Source organism: Gymnoscopelus microlampas, assembly GCF_963454915.1.
Source record: "Gymnoscopelus microlampas genome assembly, chromosome: 16".
NCBI classification, from domain to species: Eukaryota; Metazoa; Chordata; class Actinopteri; order Myctophiformes; family Myctophidae; genus Gymnoscopelus; species Gymnoscopelus microlampas.
The window spans coordinates 24,330,625-24,349,165 of record NC_139953.1 but is presented as its reverse complement, the minus strand read 5'-3'; the positions used below and the strand labels follow the sequence as shown (position 1 = coordinate 24,349,165).

The 18,541-nt window shown below is 45.7% G+C and overlaps 1 protein-coding gene across 2 annotated transcripts; it reads right to left on the bottom strand.

Moving 5' to 3' along the window:
- Positions 1 to 374: 374 nt before the first annotated feature.
- Positions 375 to 18,526, bottom strand: LOC311063236 (sine oculis-binding protein homolog). Of its 2 annotated transcripts, none has more exons than XM_084082523.1 (7): positions 18,121 to 18,526; positions 15,033 to 15,165; positions 14,514 to 14,708; positions 11,698 to 11,849; positions 8,746 to 8,841; positions 6,530 to 8,503; positions 375 to 3,910 (listed from the first exon to the last, which is right to left on the bottom strand). In XM_084082523.1, the coding sequence occupies exons 1-6, from the start codon at positions 18,214 to 18,216 to the stop codon at positions 6,539 to 6,541; spliced, it is 2,637 nt and encodes an 878-aa protein (XP_083938649.1). In that variant the 5' UTR covers positions 18,217 to 18,526; the 3' UTR covers positions 375 to 3,910; positions 6,530 to 6,538. The 2 variants fall into 2 exon arrangements, with proteins under 2 accessions (XP_083938649.1, XP_083938650.1); XM_084082524.1 differs by having other exon boundaries at positions 6,530 to 8,482.
- Between the last annotated feature and the right edge of the window lie 15 nt (positions 18,527 to 18,541).

The window sequence follows — 18,541 nt, the reverse complement described above, 5'->3', positions numbered from 1 at the left end:
ACATTTAAGGACTTAATGAGACCTTTTTAACACTGAAGAAAATTCAAAAGTCAAACATTGGCCAAATTATCAAATAATATAAGAAAGAGGCAAACATTGTGAAAATAGTCGATCTACAAGCTCACAACGCCGATGCGTTGTGAGCTTGTAGATCTCCTATTTTCACAATATTTATCTGTGGAACCGAGTCAAACTAAATGTAATGCCTCAACTCCTACAATTCAAGTGCTTGTCAGGGTGGGGGGTCCCCAGTTCAAATATGATTATTTTGTGGGGTCACGGCCTGAAAAGATTGAGAACCACTGACCTATAATATAGTGGTCACTGTAGAGCCGTACAACATAAATATAACAAACAAATTAGGACAGAACTGGTTGCTTGTACAATAACTTTTATTTACTTTACAAATTGGTTTCCATCAAACCTGGTTACTTACTTAGTCTTCAAATACAAACCATCTTTGAACAATCTATTCACACAGTAGGCTAAATGTAGAACAGGGACACCAACAAGTGTGGGTTTTTTAGGCAACAATAGCAATATAATTTCTGACACAAATAATTTGTCAAAACATTGGGTTAACGAGACATAATGGTCAGCAATGGCAATGATAATAATGTGCAACAAAGTGATAATGGCAGTCTCAATTTTGGCCTCCGGGGGTTAGAAACAGAGGACCACCTGTGATGTCACAGCTATTTGCATCGGGTGATATCATCACTGAGTCAGATGAGCTGTTGACATAGTCCCCTCCTCTGGCCATCTGTAGATAACAGTGACATAATGGCATGACCTACAGTATAGTGAGGATATGGACTGGAATGAGTGGGGAGACAGTGAAATGTGTTTCTGCCATAGACATACACGCGCACACACACGCGCACGCAGACGCACACATACATATACAGACACAAAAACTAACACGGCATGGCATGTTCGGAATGTGGTTGTATGCTGGCAGGGGTGGGTCAAATTAAGAGTTGTTCTAGTAGGTAAGTGGTTCTCAAACATTTTCATGTCAAGGATGCCCAAATTTGTAAATGTATTAGGCCACAGACCCCCATCTGAAATGTTTTTTCAAAGATTTTCAAGATTTTTCAAAATGTTACAAAAATAGCCAATCTTCAAGCTCACAATGTGTCACATGAGGACACGTTGTGACTTGTGAGCTTGTTGTTTGGCTATTTTCAATATCCAAAGTATAAAACAGGGTTAAAGTTGTTAGACTGTTCCTCATTTTGCTGGTGACCCCCTGGAACCCCCTCAAGGACCCCTGGGGGTCCCCTGACACCACTTTGAGAACCACTGCTGTAGGTCAAGTTGACATGTGTATTCCTGGGGGATTAACAGCATCCCCCTTTTTTAAGAGGAGGTTGTGTTGAACTATGATACTGGTAGGCTCTGGCAGCCCCATGAGACTTGGAGGTATCGTAACATGAGAATAACGTACTGGCAGCAAACATAGGTTAATGGTTAGATCAGTGTATGTGAGAAACTATAATCTATCTGGCATGAACTATCAAACATCAGTTGGCGTTGAGTGCAGTGTTGTGTGCAGCATGATCAAATGGGATTTCATAATTGCAGACTTTTGATGGCCCTATTCTGTTAGCTGCTTGCCTTGCTTGTCCAAAACAGGCAGGTGCAAAGTTCCAAAGTCAAACACTGCGCTCTAGTGGGCATATATTATACAAACATTTTGCAAAAGGGCAATAAGAGCTTCGGCACTCATTAAAGTACAATCGTGAGACAACAACAAAAAAACAACAACAACGTACAAACAAATAAAGCACTTTTTAGGGGGAGGGGGGGGGGGGGGGGGTCTGCAGAAGCATCATCCATAAGTTAATATAAGGTCAGAGTAGTATCTGCGTAAAGTAAAACAAAACAATGAACAAGTGAAATCTTAAATTGGGATGCGTGTTGACAAGACAAGAGTCCCGAAATGCTCTCACTGGATCAAATGTCATAAGGTATCCCCAGAAGAGGGAACTGTAATACTGATAGCTTCACACTGCAGCCATTGACGGTTGAAAATAATACCACATTTGGTAATATGACTACCCTGTTGTCCAAAACCTTCGGATAACACAGATAACACAAAAGGATCAGAATCAGTATCACTTTATTTGCCGCGTACAACGAACACAAAGGAATACGCCGCCAGGAAACATTCCTGTACGTTTATAGTACACAGTAAAAACCCTCAGTGTTATTTAACTCTTGCAGTGTACAAAATGTAACCAAATGGATCCTTGGTTATATTTGTATACTCTCGGAGTAATAAATAGATAAATGAACACTGATGATTTTAATGTGTACTCCGAAATCAAAGTGATCCTGATTTTCTGTGACCAGGCTTGGCAGATCGAACAAATGGTTTTGGGGGGGTGGGAGGGGGGTTCTGGGAATCACACGTTTATGGACCAGTGTCGTTAAGACCACTGAACGTTCACATAGGGCTGGGCAATATATCAATATCGTGATATGAAACTAGATATCATCTGGGATTTTGGGTATCATAATAATGTTATATGTTATACAGTAAGTGTTGTCTTTTACTGGGTTAAATCACTTAAGCCCTATTTTACTTTCAAATATTTTCAAAAATAGCTATCCGATCTACATGTGACGCATAGTGAGCTTGTAGATCTGCTATTTTTAAAATCTTCATTTTTTTCATAATCGTCACAGTACGATTATGATCGTCACAATATCGATATCGAGGTATTTGGTCACAAATATCGTGATGTTTGATTTTGTCCACATCACACAGCCCTACGTTCACAGACAATCTCAGGCGGCATAGGCGTCCCCCGCACAGCCTAGCCCGTATAGGTTTACACACAGTTGTAAGCAGGCAGAAAGAGGAGCATCCTGTCTCCTTGGCGATTACATTACATTGCTCAGTCTTCCCACCCCGCAGCCTGAGAGAGACTCTTCTCCGCACCGCGTGTAAACTGCCTGAGGATGGCGTCTCAATCTCAGCAGAATTTCTCTCCTCCCTTGAAGGAGGTTGAAAGGAGAGTGTGAAAGAGGGAGAGAGAGAAGGGAGGGCAGGGGGAAGGGGGGGGGATCACAGGCAATCAGTTGTGAGGGATCAAGCCTATGAAGGACTAGCATGTTCTGTGTACTGTATTTAGATTGGGAGGAGAGAAGGTGCAGGCAGGAGCGTGGGGTAGAGAGATATTCCTGGCTCTCGATCAAAAAACAAAAAGTTTTTAAAAGTAAAAAAAAAAAATGAAAAAGAAATCCTGAAGTCTGAGCACCCGTCGGCCAGGTAACCCAAAACCTGGAGTGGGGAGTCAGCGTGGGATATGGGGAGAGGAACAATGTGGCTCTTTGTGTGAGCCGGGCAGAGAAAACAAACCGTTTCCCCTGGAAAGAGATCATGTTCAGGCTCCATCTGAGAAGACCACACAAGGCTGATCAGAGCTCCGTCTGCTGCCGCACGGAGCAAGAGGACCAGGAGCGCATCTGTGCGGCCACGCTTGCAAGTGCACACGCACACAGATAACACTCACACACACGCACGCACACACGCACATTCGCACTCACACTTTAGGGCAAATATCAGACAGGATCAGGGATGCTCCGCATCATGTTCTCTCTGAACACAACATACCACACTGGCCAATAATACTCTTTTTTTTCTTCCTTTTTTTGGTCCAGGACAAGACGTGTGACTGTGCTGTGCTCGTAAGTTTTCTGGATTTCCCCATGTTGGCTTGGGATGATGTGGCCATCTGGGCTACTTCCTGCTTTGGCACCCTGCTGGGCATGTGGGAAGAGCTGGACACTGCAGGGCAGTCTGGATGGGTTAACAGACTGGAGGGTGTTGGCGCTGGTGTCGTCCACAAGAGGGCGTGTCACTGGTTCTGGCACCACGGTACAGTGTTAAACAGGGAGTCTGTTCATCACATTGAAAGAGAGAGAGAGAGAGAGAGAGAGAGAGAGAGAGGAGAGAGGCGGTGGAGAGATATTAGACTCTGGTCTGACTGTAGAATTTCCATTTCTACCATATCCAATATCAACCCCTCCTTCACTTCCCTCTCCTTCCCTAATCCGCCCATTCCGCATAAACACTGTGAGAATGAGGCTTTTAGACATGTCAACACTCAGATAACTGTCGCACAGCGCACAATCAAACCAAGAACATCTGGCCTCTTTCCTTCTCACACACTAATACAGTTTCATTCAAACATGCACATTAAACATATACACCGTGTGTGTGCGTACACACACACACACACACACACACACACACACACACACACACACACACACACACACACACACACACACACACACACACACACACACACACACACACACACACACACACACACACACACACACACACACACACACGTAAGGGCCAAGCCAGGATTCTGTACTCCCTCTGTCCCACTGCGTTTTAGTTTCAAACGCTCAGCGAATACCCATGTGGAGTGATCAGGTTACACGGGGCTATAAAATATCCCAAATAAAGGCAAGGAAAACTGAGACGAAAAACCGGGCTATTTCCTGAGGTGAAATCCTCCAGTTGGCCGCTGATCCTGTCAGAGTGGGTGATTTTTTAAAGACTTTTAGCAGCAGAGACAATGGAACAGGACAGCAACGTTCACCTCCGCGCAGAGAGGTGCTGAACTAAAGTCATTGGCGCAAGGCAGCCAGCTCCCATTACACACAACACAAGGCCATAAATCCGCCTGCACGACGGTAGCAACACGCTGTGATTTCATATGTATCGGTTACTAAGGGGACGCACAAAACCACAACAAATGACAAAGGGTAAAGTGGGACCTCATTTAGTGAAAGGGAATCGTTTAATGCTTTGGCACATAACTTTTGGAGTATAAGATAACAGGTTATGTAGTGCTCTTTCCACCAGGCAGTCATCTTTTTCGAACACCATTATTATTAAGGTGACCTTTGGCCTTATGGAGGCTTGGAGAGGGAAAATGGAGGGAAGCGGAGCACAGTGGAAATCTAAACCCTCTCAGTTCTTTCAGCAGTTTAATCCCAGGACATACAGTAAAGTGAGAACATGACCTCATAATGGTGGATAGTGTGTAAAAACGATAGGTGGTGTTAGGGTCATTTGGATTTCCAATCAGGCAAGTGAAATGAAGAGAACCCTTTGATTGGCCCACAGTACGGAGGGTTTTCTGTTCTGGTCTGGTAACAACAACATCTGGTTGGCAGGAGACAGCGGTGGTGAGTGAAGAGAAGGAGGAATAGGGGAGGAAAGTGGAGATGAGAGGCGAGTGCTAAACTCATACATGGGAGTGAGACAGGGCAAGGCCAGAATAGCGTGTCATTATGACACACGTAACCGGATCGCTCCAGTTCTGCCCCTGTGTTTTCTAATGAAGCCCCAGAGCTCCATCACCAAGGGCTGGCTCTCATATTCACAGCGCCTCATAGTCTGCCTGACGATCACCTCTGTCTCCAAGGCAACCCCAGGAAAAGAAGGTGGTGTGCTGCCTTGTCTGCTCACACTGCAGGAGGCAGGCATTTCAAAATCACTCACTGGCACCCTGGCACATCTACGACTTTGAGCTCTCTCAGTCAACCTGGCATCATCTTCTCCCTCTCTCCCTCTGTCTCTCTCTTGTTCTCCTCCTCTCACACAGGCAGACAAACGCTCGCGTGTCCTGGCAAAGCCAAGTCTATGAAACAGGCTGCCTTGCAAACAAAGCATTGTGACTGTCAGGGCCCGCTGAGGTGATCTCCTTTCAAAGTGACTCTCTCTGTCTCTGCCCTCCACCTCCTTCCCATACTGTAACCCTAGAGGACAGAGGAGTGCCAGGTTACTGGGATTCTCTCTCTTTGGCGCCATGCTGTTTAGTGACCATGCGCATATTGTGTGACCTGTGATTGCCAATGCCCTGTGTGTGTGTGTGTGTGTGTGTGTGTGTGTGTGTGTGTGTGTGTGTGTGTGTGTGTGTGTGTGTGTGTGTGTGTGTGTGTGTGTGTGTGTGTGTGTGTGTGTGTACACATCTGTATCATTCTGTACCTGTGTGATAGGCATGGTCAAATGGTCTGCAGATAATTCCTGTACAGTCAAATCCGAAGTGTTTATTCATCTCTGGGAGTGTAAAAACTAACTTCTGTGTGGTGTTGTTTTAACCTGCTTGGAGTGTGGCACACAGGGCAAAGCTTTGAGAGCTTGGGATATTTGAAAAATCACAGTTAAGTGTTTCTGTAAACAATGTAGAATGCTTTTCTGAGATTGGAGATACAGGACAGAGGACACTATTTGATCTAACCCCCACCCACCATTCAGTTTGGTGTATCTCCAGTATGGAGAGGGGGTATTTTGTTTCTTCTACTATACTGTATGTATCCCAGCTACGTTGTCTAATACATCTCCCTTGCCACCCGTCTTATCAAAGTTAAGGGGTATTATAGTTTGTTGATGATGGTTAATTTATGACTTTGATGACAGATCTTTAACAGAAACAATTATTTGTTAAAATTAGATGAAGTATATATAAGGCTTAAGTGTAAAAGAGTCTCTCACCTCCATCCCCTACTTATTCTGATCACGGATACGTAGACACCGCCTTTTCAGAGCTGGCTCCATGTCTCCCGAACCTGGTGCACTAGGAGGGCTCCGCAGGACACCCTTGTCCCTTAGTTTGGGCAAGAGCAGCGCGGTGGTGGTGCCCCCCCCTGTCTTTGGTGCTGTGGGCAGAGCGTAGGCATGGTCCTCATCAGGGACATGAGGGTCCTCTCCTGCCTCCCCACCCACAGCTAAGGTCTCCTCTGATTGGCTGACTGGGCCTTCAGCCCGGACAGGGCCGACCACAGAGCAGTTGTTCTCTTTGATGGCCTCCAGCTCGCTGAGCGCAGGGTCTGGGGGCGGAGCTGCTCTCTGGGGTAGGGAGGAATCCGGGCTGGGAGGGGCAGAACCTGAGGTTATCCCATTTGGACCGTGGTCCTGGAACACCGGGGGAGGCGACGCAGCGTCATAGGGTGGGCTGCTCCCCCTGGGGCTGGGCGGAGGCTGTGAAGGTGGAGTGTTGGAATTCTGCGGGTGGCAGACAGCATCGTTTGAAGGGGACTGGGGTTGAAGAGGAGTGGGTTTGATAACATCATGGAGCACTGCCCTGGTACCCTGCCCAGGTCCTGACTCACCTGGCCCTGACAAGTCTACCACCCCGTTGGTGTTGGGCTCCACCTTCACTTGGGTCCTATGGAGAACCCTCTGGATAACCTGTCTTTCAGGCTGCTGCTGGGTAAGATTATAGTCTGTCAGAGTCTCTGATCCTGGGACTGAGGAAGGTGATTCGTTATATCGTGCACTGGGGGAGGATGTTCCACTATGTGGTGTGGATGCCGGGGATGGGAATGGCCGTTCTGATTTAACCCAATCTGTGTCCCTTCTGTTAGGCTCTGCGGGTGAGGGAAGACCCTGAGTGGAGGTTCTGCCCAATCTGTTGGCTCCCTGTCTGCTGTCCCCCGCACAGAAACCTGGAGATGGCTGCCTGGCACCCCGGGATCTACCCCTGTCTCCTCCCTCTGGCACAGGTTGGATGACCCCACCGTGGCTTGGGGCCTCTGGGGTTGTATATTTAGCAGGGATTGGAATGGGGATAGGGATGGGTATTGGGACAGGGAGCGGGACAATGATGGGATAAGGCACCAGGATGGTGGGATGAGGGAGCAGAGGGCTAAAGTTAGGAATACCAAAGTTCATCATAGGATGATGCATCGGGACAGGCCCTCGAGGCATCATGTTGATAGGAGGAGAGTGAAGGCCAGGGAAGTAGGCACCTGGGAAGGGATGGTTCATCGATGAGGCTGTGGGAGGCTGCAGATGGGGAGAGTGGGGCGGGCGGTGGATGGGGCTGGAAGCGGGTCCCGGGTATCTGTGAGCGTTGGCGACTGGGCTTTTCAGGCCCTGAGCGTGAAGAGGAGGTCTGATGAAGGGCATGGGAATCTGAGGCATGGGCTGGTGCTCCAAGAGGGGACGAGGATGAGCAGGAGGGGGAGGATGAAGGGTAGGAGGGGCAGGGTGGGACAACAGCTCCACAGCAGGGGGGTGTGGAAGGGGTTGGATGGGTCTCTCCAGCGATCTCAGCCCAGAGACGGGGACCTTGGAAGAGGACGAGGCTGCCTCAGACGGAGAGACAGAGGTGGATGCGGCTGATCCGTGGATGGGCGTGTGTACTTTAGGGGATACATTTCTGTGACGGAGTTCCCCTGTGCTGCTGCCGCCGCCGCCGCTGTTCCATGATTCAGGGGTGAGCAGCTTCTGCCCCACCCCACTGCCACCATCCGCCCTGCCCTCTTGGCTGGCTCTGCTGGGACTGGAGCTGGTGTTTGTGAGAGCCGCCCTAGCCTCTCGGTAGAAGACGTCCATTTTGTACTGATTCAGACACTTGGTGCTGCAGAACTGGACTCTCTCCTCACCAGATCCAAAGTCCAGGTACTCTTTGGTGTGACGGACGTGCTTACACCAATCGCATACCTGCGGTGCAGGGGAGAGAGACTGTGGAGGGTCATTTCAAGTGATATGTCAGATCTGAAAACATGTTGATAAAACGAGTGAACCATGAACACATATTCATTGTTTGAACATAAGAGGAGATAAACAGTAAGTAAGTAAGCCATGCAACGGGAGAACTTAAGCTCTGAGATAATGGACCACTGAGACTTACACTGTTTTAGTGTTTCATAATATGTGTAAAATAACACAATACAAAAGGTACATTGATAGTGTGTTCTTCTTACTCTGACATTGCTGTTTATCTTCAACACCAGCCTGGGGGACTCCTCTGTTTGGGGGTGCTGGGGAGACCTCTCTCCATGTAGATCCTCATCTCTGGCCTGACACACAGGAAAAACCACAGTTTGACACCCATGCCATGATCTATTGGGCAGCATTTACTTGATTGCTGAATGGTTTAAACCACCGACTCATCTGATGGTTACTTTAAATCATAACGCATGCTTCAATCATTCTGTGGTCATTAAACCAAAAGTGAGACGCTTCTTACATAACCCAAACAGAAATAGCCTCCGATGCAAATCACTGGCTTGTCATCAATCTCAGAAGCAGCGAAAAGTGTGTGAAACCATGGATTTAAGGTCAGTGAGACCAAGGGAAAACACTGTGTTGTGAAATAGACACAATGCAACTGATTGGGGAGATAAGTGTAGATGATGAATTGTCATATTGTTAACGGCCTTGCCAGTATTAACATAGGAAATTCCACTCGATTTATGTAAGCCGATCCTCTGTGGATCTGAGTGCTCCCCCTTCTCTGTCACCCATTGAGTCGTGTTGAGTTACGAAACATGAGGCAGCTGCAGGTAAGGTATGCGCTGAAAGTGGACACCTCGCCCCAGGCCCCCTGCCCTTCCTCTCAGACAAGCACGGACAGGCCAACAGCAACGTATTGCTCCCCACCTCCAAAAAACGAGAGGCCTTGTTGCACGCAGACTGCTTTTTTGTCTCTGTTGTCGTGTGAATCAACCAAGCGTAGCATAAACAACAGCGGGGGTGAAAGGCGATAGGCCTGCCTGCCACCTCGCACCTCCAAAGAGCGGGTATCCATGTCATAATGGATGGTGAAAAATTGTGGCAACGCGTATCAGAGCGGTTCTATAGAGGTACCACTTCCCTTTCCTCTGGACCAAAGCCACTTAATGACCAGCCACTCCTCCATTAACGCGAAACCGATACTAAGTGTCCTCACTCAACTTTGACCTCTCTCACACCATTCCTACACTAGCCCCTCCATTAGAAACCAGGATACGTGTTCTCAGAGATCTCGCTTTTTAAATTTGTGTAAATTAATCTGTCCAATATGACCTCACTGTCAGTCTCAAGATCAGTGGGATCTATTTCTGAGGGTCTGTTTACCTGCCAGAAGCCTCTGAGTGGCTGTGTCTACTGTATATGAACACTGAACACCTGGTGCACACTAATGCTGTGCGTGTGTGTGTGTCCTGCTGTACTTAATAATTGGTCCACCCATACATGTATACACATCCACATAGGCCTGTCACAATTATTACATAATCGTATAATCGCAATATTTTTTTTATTTTTGCATAATCGTTTCCATTTTGAAAAATGTTCAGACATTTTCATATTAAAAAAACTGAAAGAGCAGATCTACAAGCTTACAACACGTCACAAAGTGTAAGCTTGTAGATCAGCTATTTCTGATATTTGTACATGTATAAAATTATTTGTGTCAATAATTTCTTTGTATATTTAAGTTATTTGTCATATCTGCCCTGTGCAATGTTTTATTACTAACCATAAAAGGCAAACAGAAATTCAATTTGTATTTATATTTTCCAATGTTCAATGCCAAACACACAATTCAATCGTTAATCGCAATTATTTGACTGACAATTAATAGTCAACTTAAATTTGTAATCGTCACAGCCCTCCATCCACAATCAGTCTGACGTGTGTTTCACCTAGTGATTTCTGTTTTGCCTGCATTCAAATGTCAATAGTAACCCAGGGATATTAGGTTAGAGGTTGTACTGTGATCAAGAGTGTGAAAGTCATTTTCCAAATTTGGTCTGCCAAGTATTGTAGAAAGTTCCCTCTGTAGGCTTTTGCAGCAATTAGTTGAACGTTTCCAATGCATATATGCTCCTGAAAGTTTTCTTCAACATAGCATATATGTACATAAAAGTAAAACAAAAAAAAGAGCAAGAAAAGACCATCAGTGTTTATCGCCAGACAGCCAATTCCATATCAGCAGCCAATTCCATATCATACAAGGCATTGTGCAGTAATGCATTATTGTCTCCGCCAGGAGAGTTTGTTTTCACTTTCCGTCAGCCAAGCAAACATTGGTCGAGCCTCACGTGACACTTGACAATACGGTGAAATAGTGTGATCTGATTGGCTAGTGACATATAACGGGCTATAAATACATGTGTCACTTTGAAAGAGTCTTTGCCTCTTTCAAAGTGAGGTAAGACAGGAATAATCACGAAATGGCTGAGAAATGGCGGATACTGTAACAATTGGATAGGACACTTACACAGACAGGACAGATAGGACACTTACACAGACAGGACGGATAGGACACTTACATAGACAGGACGGATAGGACACTTATACAGACAGGACGGATAGGACACTTATACAGACAGGACGGATAGGACACTTATACAGACAGGACGGATAGGACACTTATACAGTAACTCCAGGTGGGGATACCAGTTTTATCCAACTAAGGTTTGGATAAAACAGACGGATAGGACACGGATAGGACACTTGTGTCATGTTACTATGACACAGTAACATGTTCTAATTAGAACATAAGAATTAGAACATTCCCAACATTCCCAACACAAGTCTGCTGGCGGAGACTTGTGCTCCGAGGAGCACTTTTTCTAGTTTATATTATTATTTATATTATCAGCTGGAACATCATATCGTCATCATATTTTCAGGATTCAAATTCCAAAATGGCAAAAGTAGCAGATCTACAAGCTCAAAACGTGTCGCTTCGCGCCACGTTTCGAGCTTTTGTGTGACGCTGAAGCATGATCAAGTATGGCATTAATTTACAAAAAAACACAAAAAGTTTGAATATGGATATAGGAGGTTTCTGCCCGACAGCAACCACATCTTTGACCAGTGAGATTGATGAAACAATGTGTTGTACAGTATGACAGGAGTTTTCCTCGTTGAACTAATGTACTGACCTTGTTGCGCTTGAAATAGGCCCGTCTGCATGCGGCGAAGCACTTCTCACTGCAGAAGCTCTTGAGCTCCGAACCCATGCATAGGGAGTAGCGCTTCACTCCTTCCTTCTGACACCACACGCACACTATCTGAACATTTTGAACATCCTCCACTACAGGGTGGGAGGAGAGAGAGAGGAGAGAGAGAGGGGGATCAACAAAGGAATTAATGCTATAGTACTTCTTCAGACTCAACCTCATCCCCACAGCACTCTGTATTTATGATGCTAGAGTCTGGGCCACTACGCAGGCCTCACACCTACATTACGTCACACCATCACCGATATGCCCATATATGGAGAATCCTCATGTCATCAGCATATTCCCATATATGGGTATGCCCATATATGGAGATCTCTTTATCTGTCAGTGTCAGTCCTTGTCCTTTGATGCCCATATATGAAGTTCCCTGATGTCATCAGTATAGTATGTCCATATGCAGGCGGGCTGGACCCATTAGCCAATTTTAATATTGGATAGGATAGGATATATAACGATATCAGTGTATTCTGTAATGTATCAACACCGTGATCGTGTGTATTTGCCTAAGCACAGGGAGGATACTGACACTGTGACTGTGTGAATAAATGAATGAATGAAAGGGTGTCTTGTCATAAGACCCATCTCTTACGGCTTTATAAGACACCAAGAACATAAATAAACAATATCACATTCACTTCCTGGAAACAGAATCTGCACACACAAATCTGCTCACACGAAAAAAAAGAAAAAAAAACTAAAATAAATATACATCACATATATGTTTTCTTTGTCCATTTGTCCCTCTCTCTGCGTCACTTAACCATATCAAATCTAGTAGTTTTTTTTTTACGTAACTCATGATATAAGGGGCAGTAGAAAATAAAATGGAACTCATTCTCAATAATCATTTATGTCACAATAAGTGCAAATCCGATCTTGTTCTATTACTCCTCTATACCTACCAGTCTCAAGGTGCAGGTGCAAGATCCCAGAACGGCTATTTATCATAATACATGTTCTCAGTTTTGGTTTATGCAATATGTCCTGTGACCATTTGTTCTGACACAAACTAAAAAGTGTCTTTAACCATAGAGATGTTTGCAATGCTGTTATTTTGAAAACTGTCAAGTAACCCAGTTCTTAGAAGTAGATCCTCCACTGCACTTGCCCATGCACCTTTTATCGATACATCCCAATACATTTTTTTCCTGGCAACTCTATTCTCTGGCTTTCTGATTAGTCTATTCCATAAGGCTACCATTCTGCCTTTCCACCTTATCTCACTCAGCTCCCATCCCATGTCTCCTGTTATTGCCAATACAGATGCGAATTTATGCACTCCAAGGAAATACTGTATTGCCTATTCTGGACCATTTGTCCTTTCGTATTTGTGTTTGAGCCCAATATGCCTGCCATATTATGCATGATAGGGAAGACACAAGTGTGAAATAGTTTGGGGCAGGCAGCATATCCCAGGTCACCTAGCTGTTTAGTTTTTGCTACTATACCATCCAGATCCTGCAGATCCTGCCAATACTGATGTACCATATATTAAAAATGTAAGTGTGTATTTTGACCTGTCTGTCTGTTTTTGATTGATTGATTGAATTCTTTATTAACAGTTTGCAATTTGCACAGAGGAAGGGTTAAAAGGATAAAGTTAAAAGGATAACACGAAGCCCAATGGGCTTTTTTCCATTGTGGTCCTAATGTCTAATGTGCCTAATGTGGTCCTGTCTGTCTGTCTGTCTGTCTGTCTGTCTGTCTGTCTCTGTCTCTCTCTGTGGGTCTGCTCCTATAGCCTATTTAGATAGATGTTATTGTAGTTCAGTCATTTAGACTGATGTTAGGTATGTGTCTACAGATGCTATGTGCGTTATTAAATGCTATGTTTGACTACCTGCCAAGTTATTTTGTAGCACATATTTTCTTAGTATTCTAATTGTCTCCGCCAGGAGACTATGTTTTCACTTTCCGTCCCCCCCCCCCCCTCGGCCAAGCTAACATTGGTCAAGCCTCACGTGACACGTGACAATACGTTGAAAGAGTGTGCTCTGATTGGCTAGTGAGACGCATGATGTATAGCGGCCTATAAATAGATGTGTCACTTTGAAAGAGTCTTGGCCTCTTTCAAAGTGAGGTAAGACAGGAGTAATCACGAAATGGCTGAGAAATGGCGGAGTAACACTTAAGACAGGATTAATCAAGTAACACTTAAGACAGGATTAATCAGGAACAGTACTGGCGGAGACCTGTGCTCCGAGGAGCACATTTTCTAGTCTAATTCAGAAACCATTTACAATGTTTTAGTTGACTAGGTTTCATGCTAGATTCTGTTTCTTAGTCTGATCTTGACTTTTTAAGTTACTCTGGATAAGAGCGTCTGCTAAATGCCTACTGCTAAATGCCGTACTGCTAAAACGTAAAAATGTCTTGGTTGTCATGCAGCATTTCTATTCTGAACGGGCATATATGTGGCAGTGGTGTAAGAGAGTACTGTTATGTGTGTACCTGAGACATAATGAAAGATGGTGGGATGGGGATGTTGACAAACATTGGTCACTGTTGTCACTATGAGGGTCTTAAGCAACCCGTGGCTGTCCCCTCTACTATGTCTGACCCTGGCCTGCACTTTGGTCTCAATGGAGAAATACCATGTGTGCAGGATGATGTGTGCTTGTGGGTGTATGGAGGGAATATGTGGCAAGAACCAAATGCCAATGACCTTGTGAAACATGAGGACAAACATAAACTTAGTATCAATCTTATCAGACAGTGTAGTGAATCTCCCCTACCTGCAGAGGGCTTTATAAGTGGTACAATGACATGGGCGCTCGTGTGTTCCTTAGGGCTGGTCAGGGATGAGCTTGGCGAGGAAGAGGAGGACGAAGAGGAGGGGACACAGGAGGATTCTCTCTCCCCGCTCTTCATGGCCAGAACCGAGGGACTCACTTTGCTGTCCAGGCTCTTGGGTTTTGGCAATGAGTTTTCTGGAAGACATAAACATATAATCACAGTGACTTTCATTTTTTTTTCATGGAATATGATACCTTAACTGCGTACATGTCCTTTGCACGATATCGCAACAGCTTTTGAAACCATAACAATTCCCCTTACAGGCTTATAGTACAAACATGTTGTGAAACTATAGACCTATCATAATGTATGAAATGTGAGAGGTCTCGACTCGATTGCAGCGACAGTGATTCAGTGTCTGCAGTACAACAACCTGTTGAACCTGTTACTGTGTTCGCTGTGTATTGAGGATGACCCGGTCTTAAACTGTTGTACTGTATACAGATACCCGGTCTCACCTTTTAGCACAGACACATGCTGCTGACGTCGTTCTCTGTAGTTCCGGATCTCGCCGGCCTCTGAGTCTCGAAGTTCCACCTTGTCATATCCGTACCAGCCTAGAAGCTCGTTCATGGTGCTCTCAGCAAACGTCTGCACGGGATAAAGGAGGGAAATATATCACAGATTAATCACTTCATGAATGGGGACAGGATAGCTGTACCTCTGCCGACCTGTGAATAGGAAACTGTGACCTTATATTGTATGCCGTTGTTAGTGGAACTTTTTAATCCATACACTTAAAAATAATCAGACCTTCCTAACTCTGAATCAATGGACAGGGTTCTTTTTTAGCCTCAGCCCAGCCGGAGAAATGAATACGAGCACAGTGGAGTACAGTATGGCACTTTTTCCATGATGTATTCAAGTTGTTTACTCTTGCTAAATCTGAGACGGAAAGGTTGAAAACCTAACACCAGTGTGAAATCTATGAATCATCCTTTGTTTATCACGTTTAATTGGAAGAAAAAAAAAAGACGGAGAAAAGAAAACTGTTCTCCACAGATGGGACGTGTGGTCTCTTTTTTTTATTACGACCAGATGAAAAAAAAAAGAAAAAACACAAAGGTCTCTCTCTTCATCCACCCACCTCTCTCTCTGTGGCTTTTGGGAGAACCGGATTGGAGGAGAAATCCGATCCGGAACGGGCAGAAATCAGAGCGGGACACCCTACACCACAGCGAGGTCCCACGGTTCTCGGAAATGCCCCTCTCTCCTCTCCCCTCTTCTCTCTCCAGTGTCCAGCGCACACGCACTCACACTCTCTCTCACTCTCTCTATCTGTATACAGTCTTCTCTGTCCCTCCCTCCCCTCCCCTGTCTCTCTCTCTCTCTCACTGCCTCTCCACTGGCCCCCTTCCTCCTTCCCCTCCACCCCAGCACCTTCCAGCCCTGACACCCGACACAACGTAGCCTCTCAGGTTTCAGTCTTTTCCAGCACAGCCAGTCTGCTGTGGTGGTGTTGTAGTGCTGTAGTACCGACTGCACATTCTTTCCTCTGCTTCCCTCACTCCGACCTCTGCTCTGCACTATAGGGCCTCAGAGAAACTGATCTCTCCCTCTCTTGGTTACTCTGTGTGCGTGTCTGGGTGTGTGCGTGCCGTGCGCGCGCGCGTTTGTCGAGCGAGCACGCGCAGTGGTATCATGTCCAGCTAAATATGCCTAACGATGATTAAAGTCAAGTATCTGGTGTCTGGGCGCTGTGCTCCGGTCTGACGTGGAGAGCGCGGGTCCGACTGCGGTGTTGAAACAGATTCATTACTGAGACAACACTGGGCCGGATTGCGGCCCCACTAGAAATTACACTGTTTGTCTGTCTGTCTGTCTGTCTGTCTGTCAGTTACTCAGCGAGTCAGTCTGTCTTTCTCTCAACGACTTGTCCTCCTTGCTTTTTCCATTGTTTGACACTTGTCCTGTCCACATCCCCAGCCTGTGAGCCCACTGCATGGGTCTTGTTGGGTGCCTTGGGTAGAGCCATGTGCCTCTATCTCAATGTAGTGCAGTGTTCTGCATTGATTACTACTTTTGGAAAACCTTCCTATATGTTACAGTACATTCAGTTCAGTTGTCATTTTGTCTCGCTATTTTCTCATTAGTGAAAGACAGGCCGTCTTCCCCTCCCCACCGCTTCCCACAATGTTGTTTTTGTTTCTTTTTGGCAGTTCAGACAAACATCTGCTTTGTGAGAGTGACAAGCCATATCCCAAACCACAGAGAGAGTTGCAGCCAAAGGCAACAAACCAGGGCCGACCTCAAGATTCAGCCCAGGCAGGCTTACATCAAGCGGGGATAGCGTTTCACATGTTTTGATTAAAATTAGTTAAGTTGTAACACTACACCTCCCCTGGATATCAAAAGCTACAATCCAAACCACTTACACAAAAAGAGCACATTTCCTCTCTCACGAAGACCATGAATCCCCCAAAACTGCTTGTCCTTTTAGATTTCTCCATTCTTACTTGAGGGAGCCTTGGATAATATGATATCCCTTACGCCCAAACGCAAAGGTCTCAAATAGCCAGTTGCAAAACCCAAACAAGGAGGCAAACCATGGATTTGTTTCCCAGTAGTAATAGGCCTTTATTGGTGTATAGGACAGAAAGAATCATGCAGGCTACTTTGAATTAACTTATTATTAGCTATACATTTGCCCCCCCCCCCCCCCCCCAGACAAGAACGGTGATTCTTGATTAGAGGAGACACGCTGCAGCAGGTTATTTAAAGAATATAGGGTATAGCACAGCAGTTCTCATACTGTTTAATTTCAAGGACCCCCCATAACTCTGAGAGTGTACAAATGGAACCAAATGGAACTGTAATGGTCCATTTTGTTCCATTTGTACACTCTCAGAGTTACAGAATTGCAAGGGACCATTTGGAACCCGTCCCTCAAGGAACCCTGAGGGTCCCTGGACCCCACTTTGAGAACCGCTGGTATATAGAGTATAGGGGGAGAACAAGTGCGCATAACAGACGCGGGGAAGAAGTGATGTGTTTTTGCCGTAGCCTATGGTGACGCACATCTGGAACTCCGCTGGACATTACAGAGCGCGGCTGTAACAGCTGGCCTGATATCGCGTCACTGAAAGGCAAAGGCTATAGGCTACTATTCAGAGCAAACATCTGACATCCAAGTAGGCCTACCCGGTGTAGGCTACCTGACACTTTCATTTAAGCCCACAGTAAACTTTTTTTTTGTTTTTGTTTATTTTCCACAATTTTTGGGGTTGGCTGACTAGGAGCTAGGTCAAGAAAGTTACTTTTCCGTGGCAACATCGCATGTTGGGCACCAGATTGGTGCCCAACATGTGATGTTGCTACGGAAAAGTATTGATGCCACTAATACTATTTACACATAATAGTATAAAGGGATGCATTCAGTAAAAACAAGAATTTTCTGTGTCCGATCAGCCTTCCGAACACTTGATTTGTGCGCTCCTTGTCGCCATTCGAATAGCCTACACACATCATTAAGTTACTAGCACGTCAATAACACGTCAGAACATAAACACGTAACTTTAACAGCATGTCACACACTGACGGTCTCACCTTCATCTCCTGGTTGATCTCCCTCTTGACGGGGTGCGCGGGTTTCCTACTGCGTTTACTATTTTCCGGCGGTCTGCCCTTCTCCATCTCTGGCATGATAGTCCTGTCTGGATCCGTGGGTCACACCGTCTGTGGATCCGTGGATCACACTGGATCCGTGGATCACACACTGGATCCGTGGGTCACACACCGTTTGGTCCAGAGAGAGGAACGATCAGAGAGCGCGTCACTTGAGGCCACTATAGTCAAGGAGCCGATGAGAGCGAAAGCTGTCACTCTGGGTGACAGCGGCTGTCATTCCCCATCCCAGACGTCTGACTCTGAATCCGTCATCTGGGGGGCTTCTTCTCCCATTGAAGTCCCACTGAACATGCGTGTGCGCTGCTGTGTGGGCTGGTGCCACCAGCCGAACAATCCCTCT

What these genes read in the sequence shown, in the direction of transcription:
- LOC311063236 (XM_084082523.1), bottom strand. Translation starts at nt 18,216, where the DNA reads ATGCCAGAGATGGAGAAGGGCAGACCGCCGGAAAATAGTAAACGCAGT. An exon ending in AGATCAACCAGGAGATGAAG is followed by an intron (nt 15,166 to 18,120) that starts GTGAGACCGTCA and finishes TATCCCGTGCAG; the next exon opens with ACGTTTGCTGAGAGCACCAT. An exon ending in CCTATTTCAAGCGCAACAAG is followed by an intron (nt 8,842 to 11,697) that starts GTCAGTACATTA and finishes CCTGTGTGTCAG; the next exon opens with GCCAGAGATGAGGATCTACA.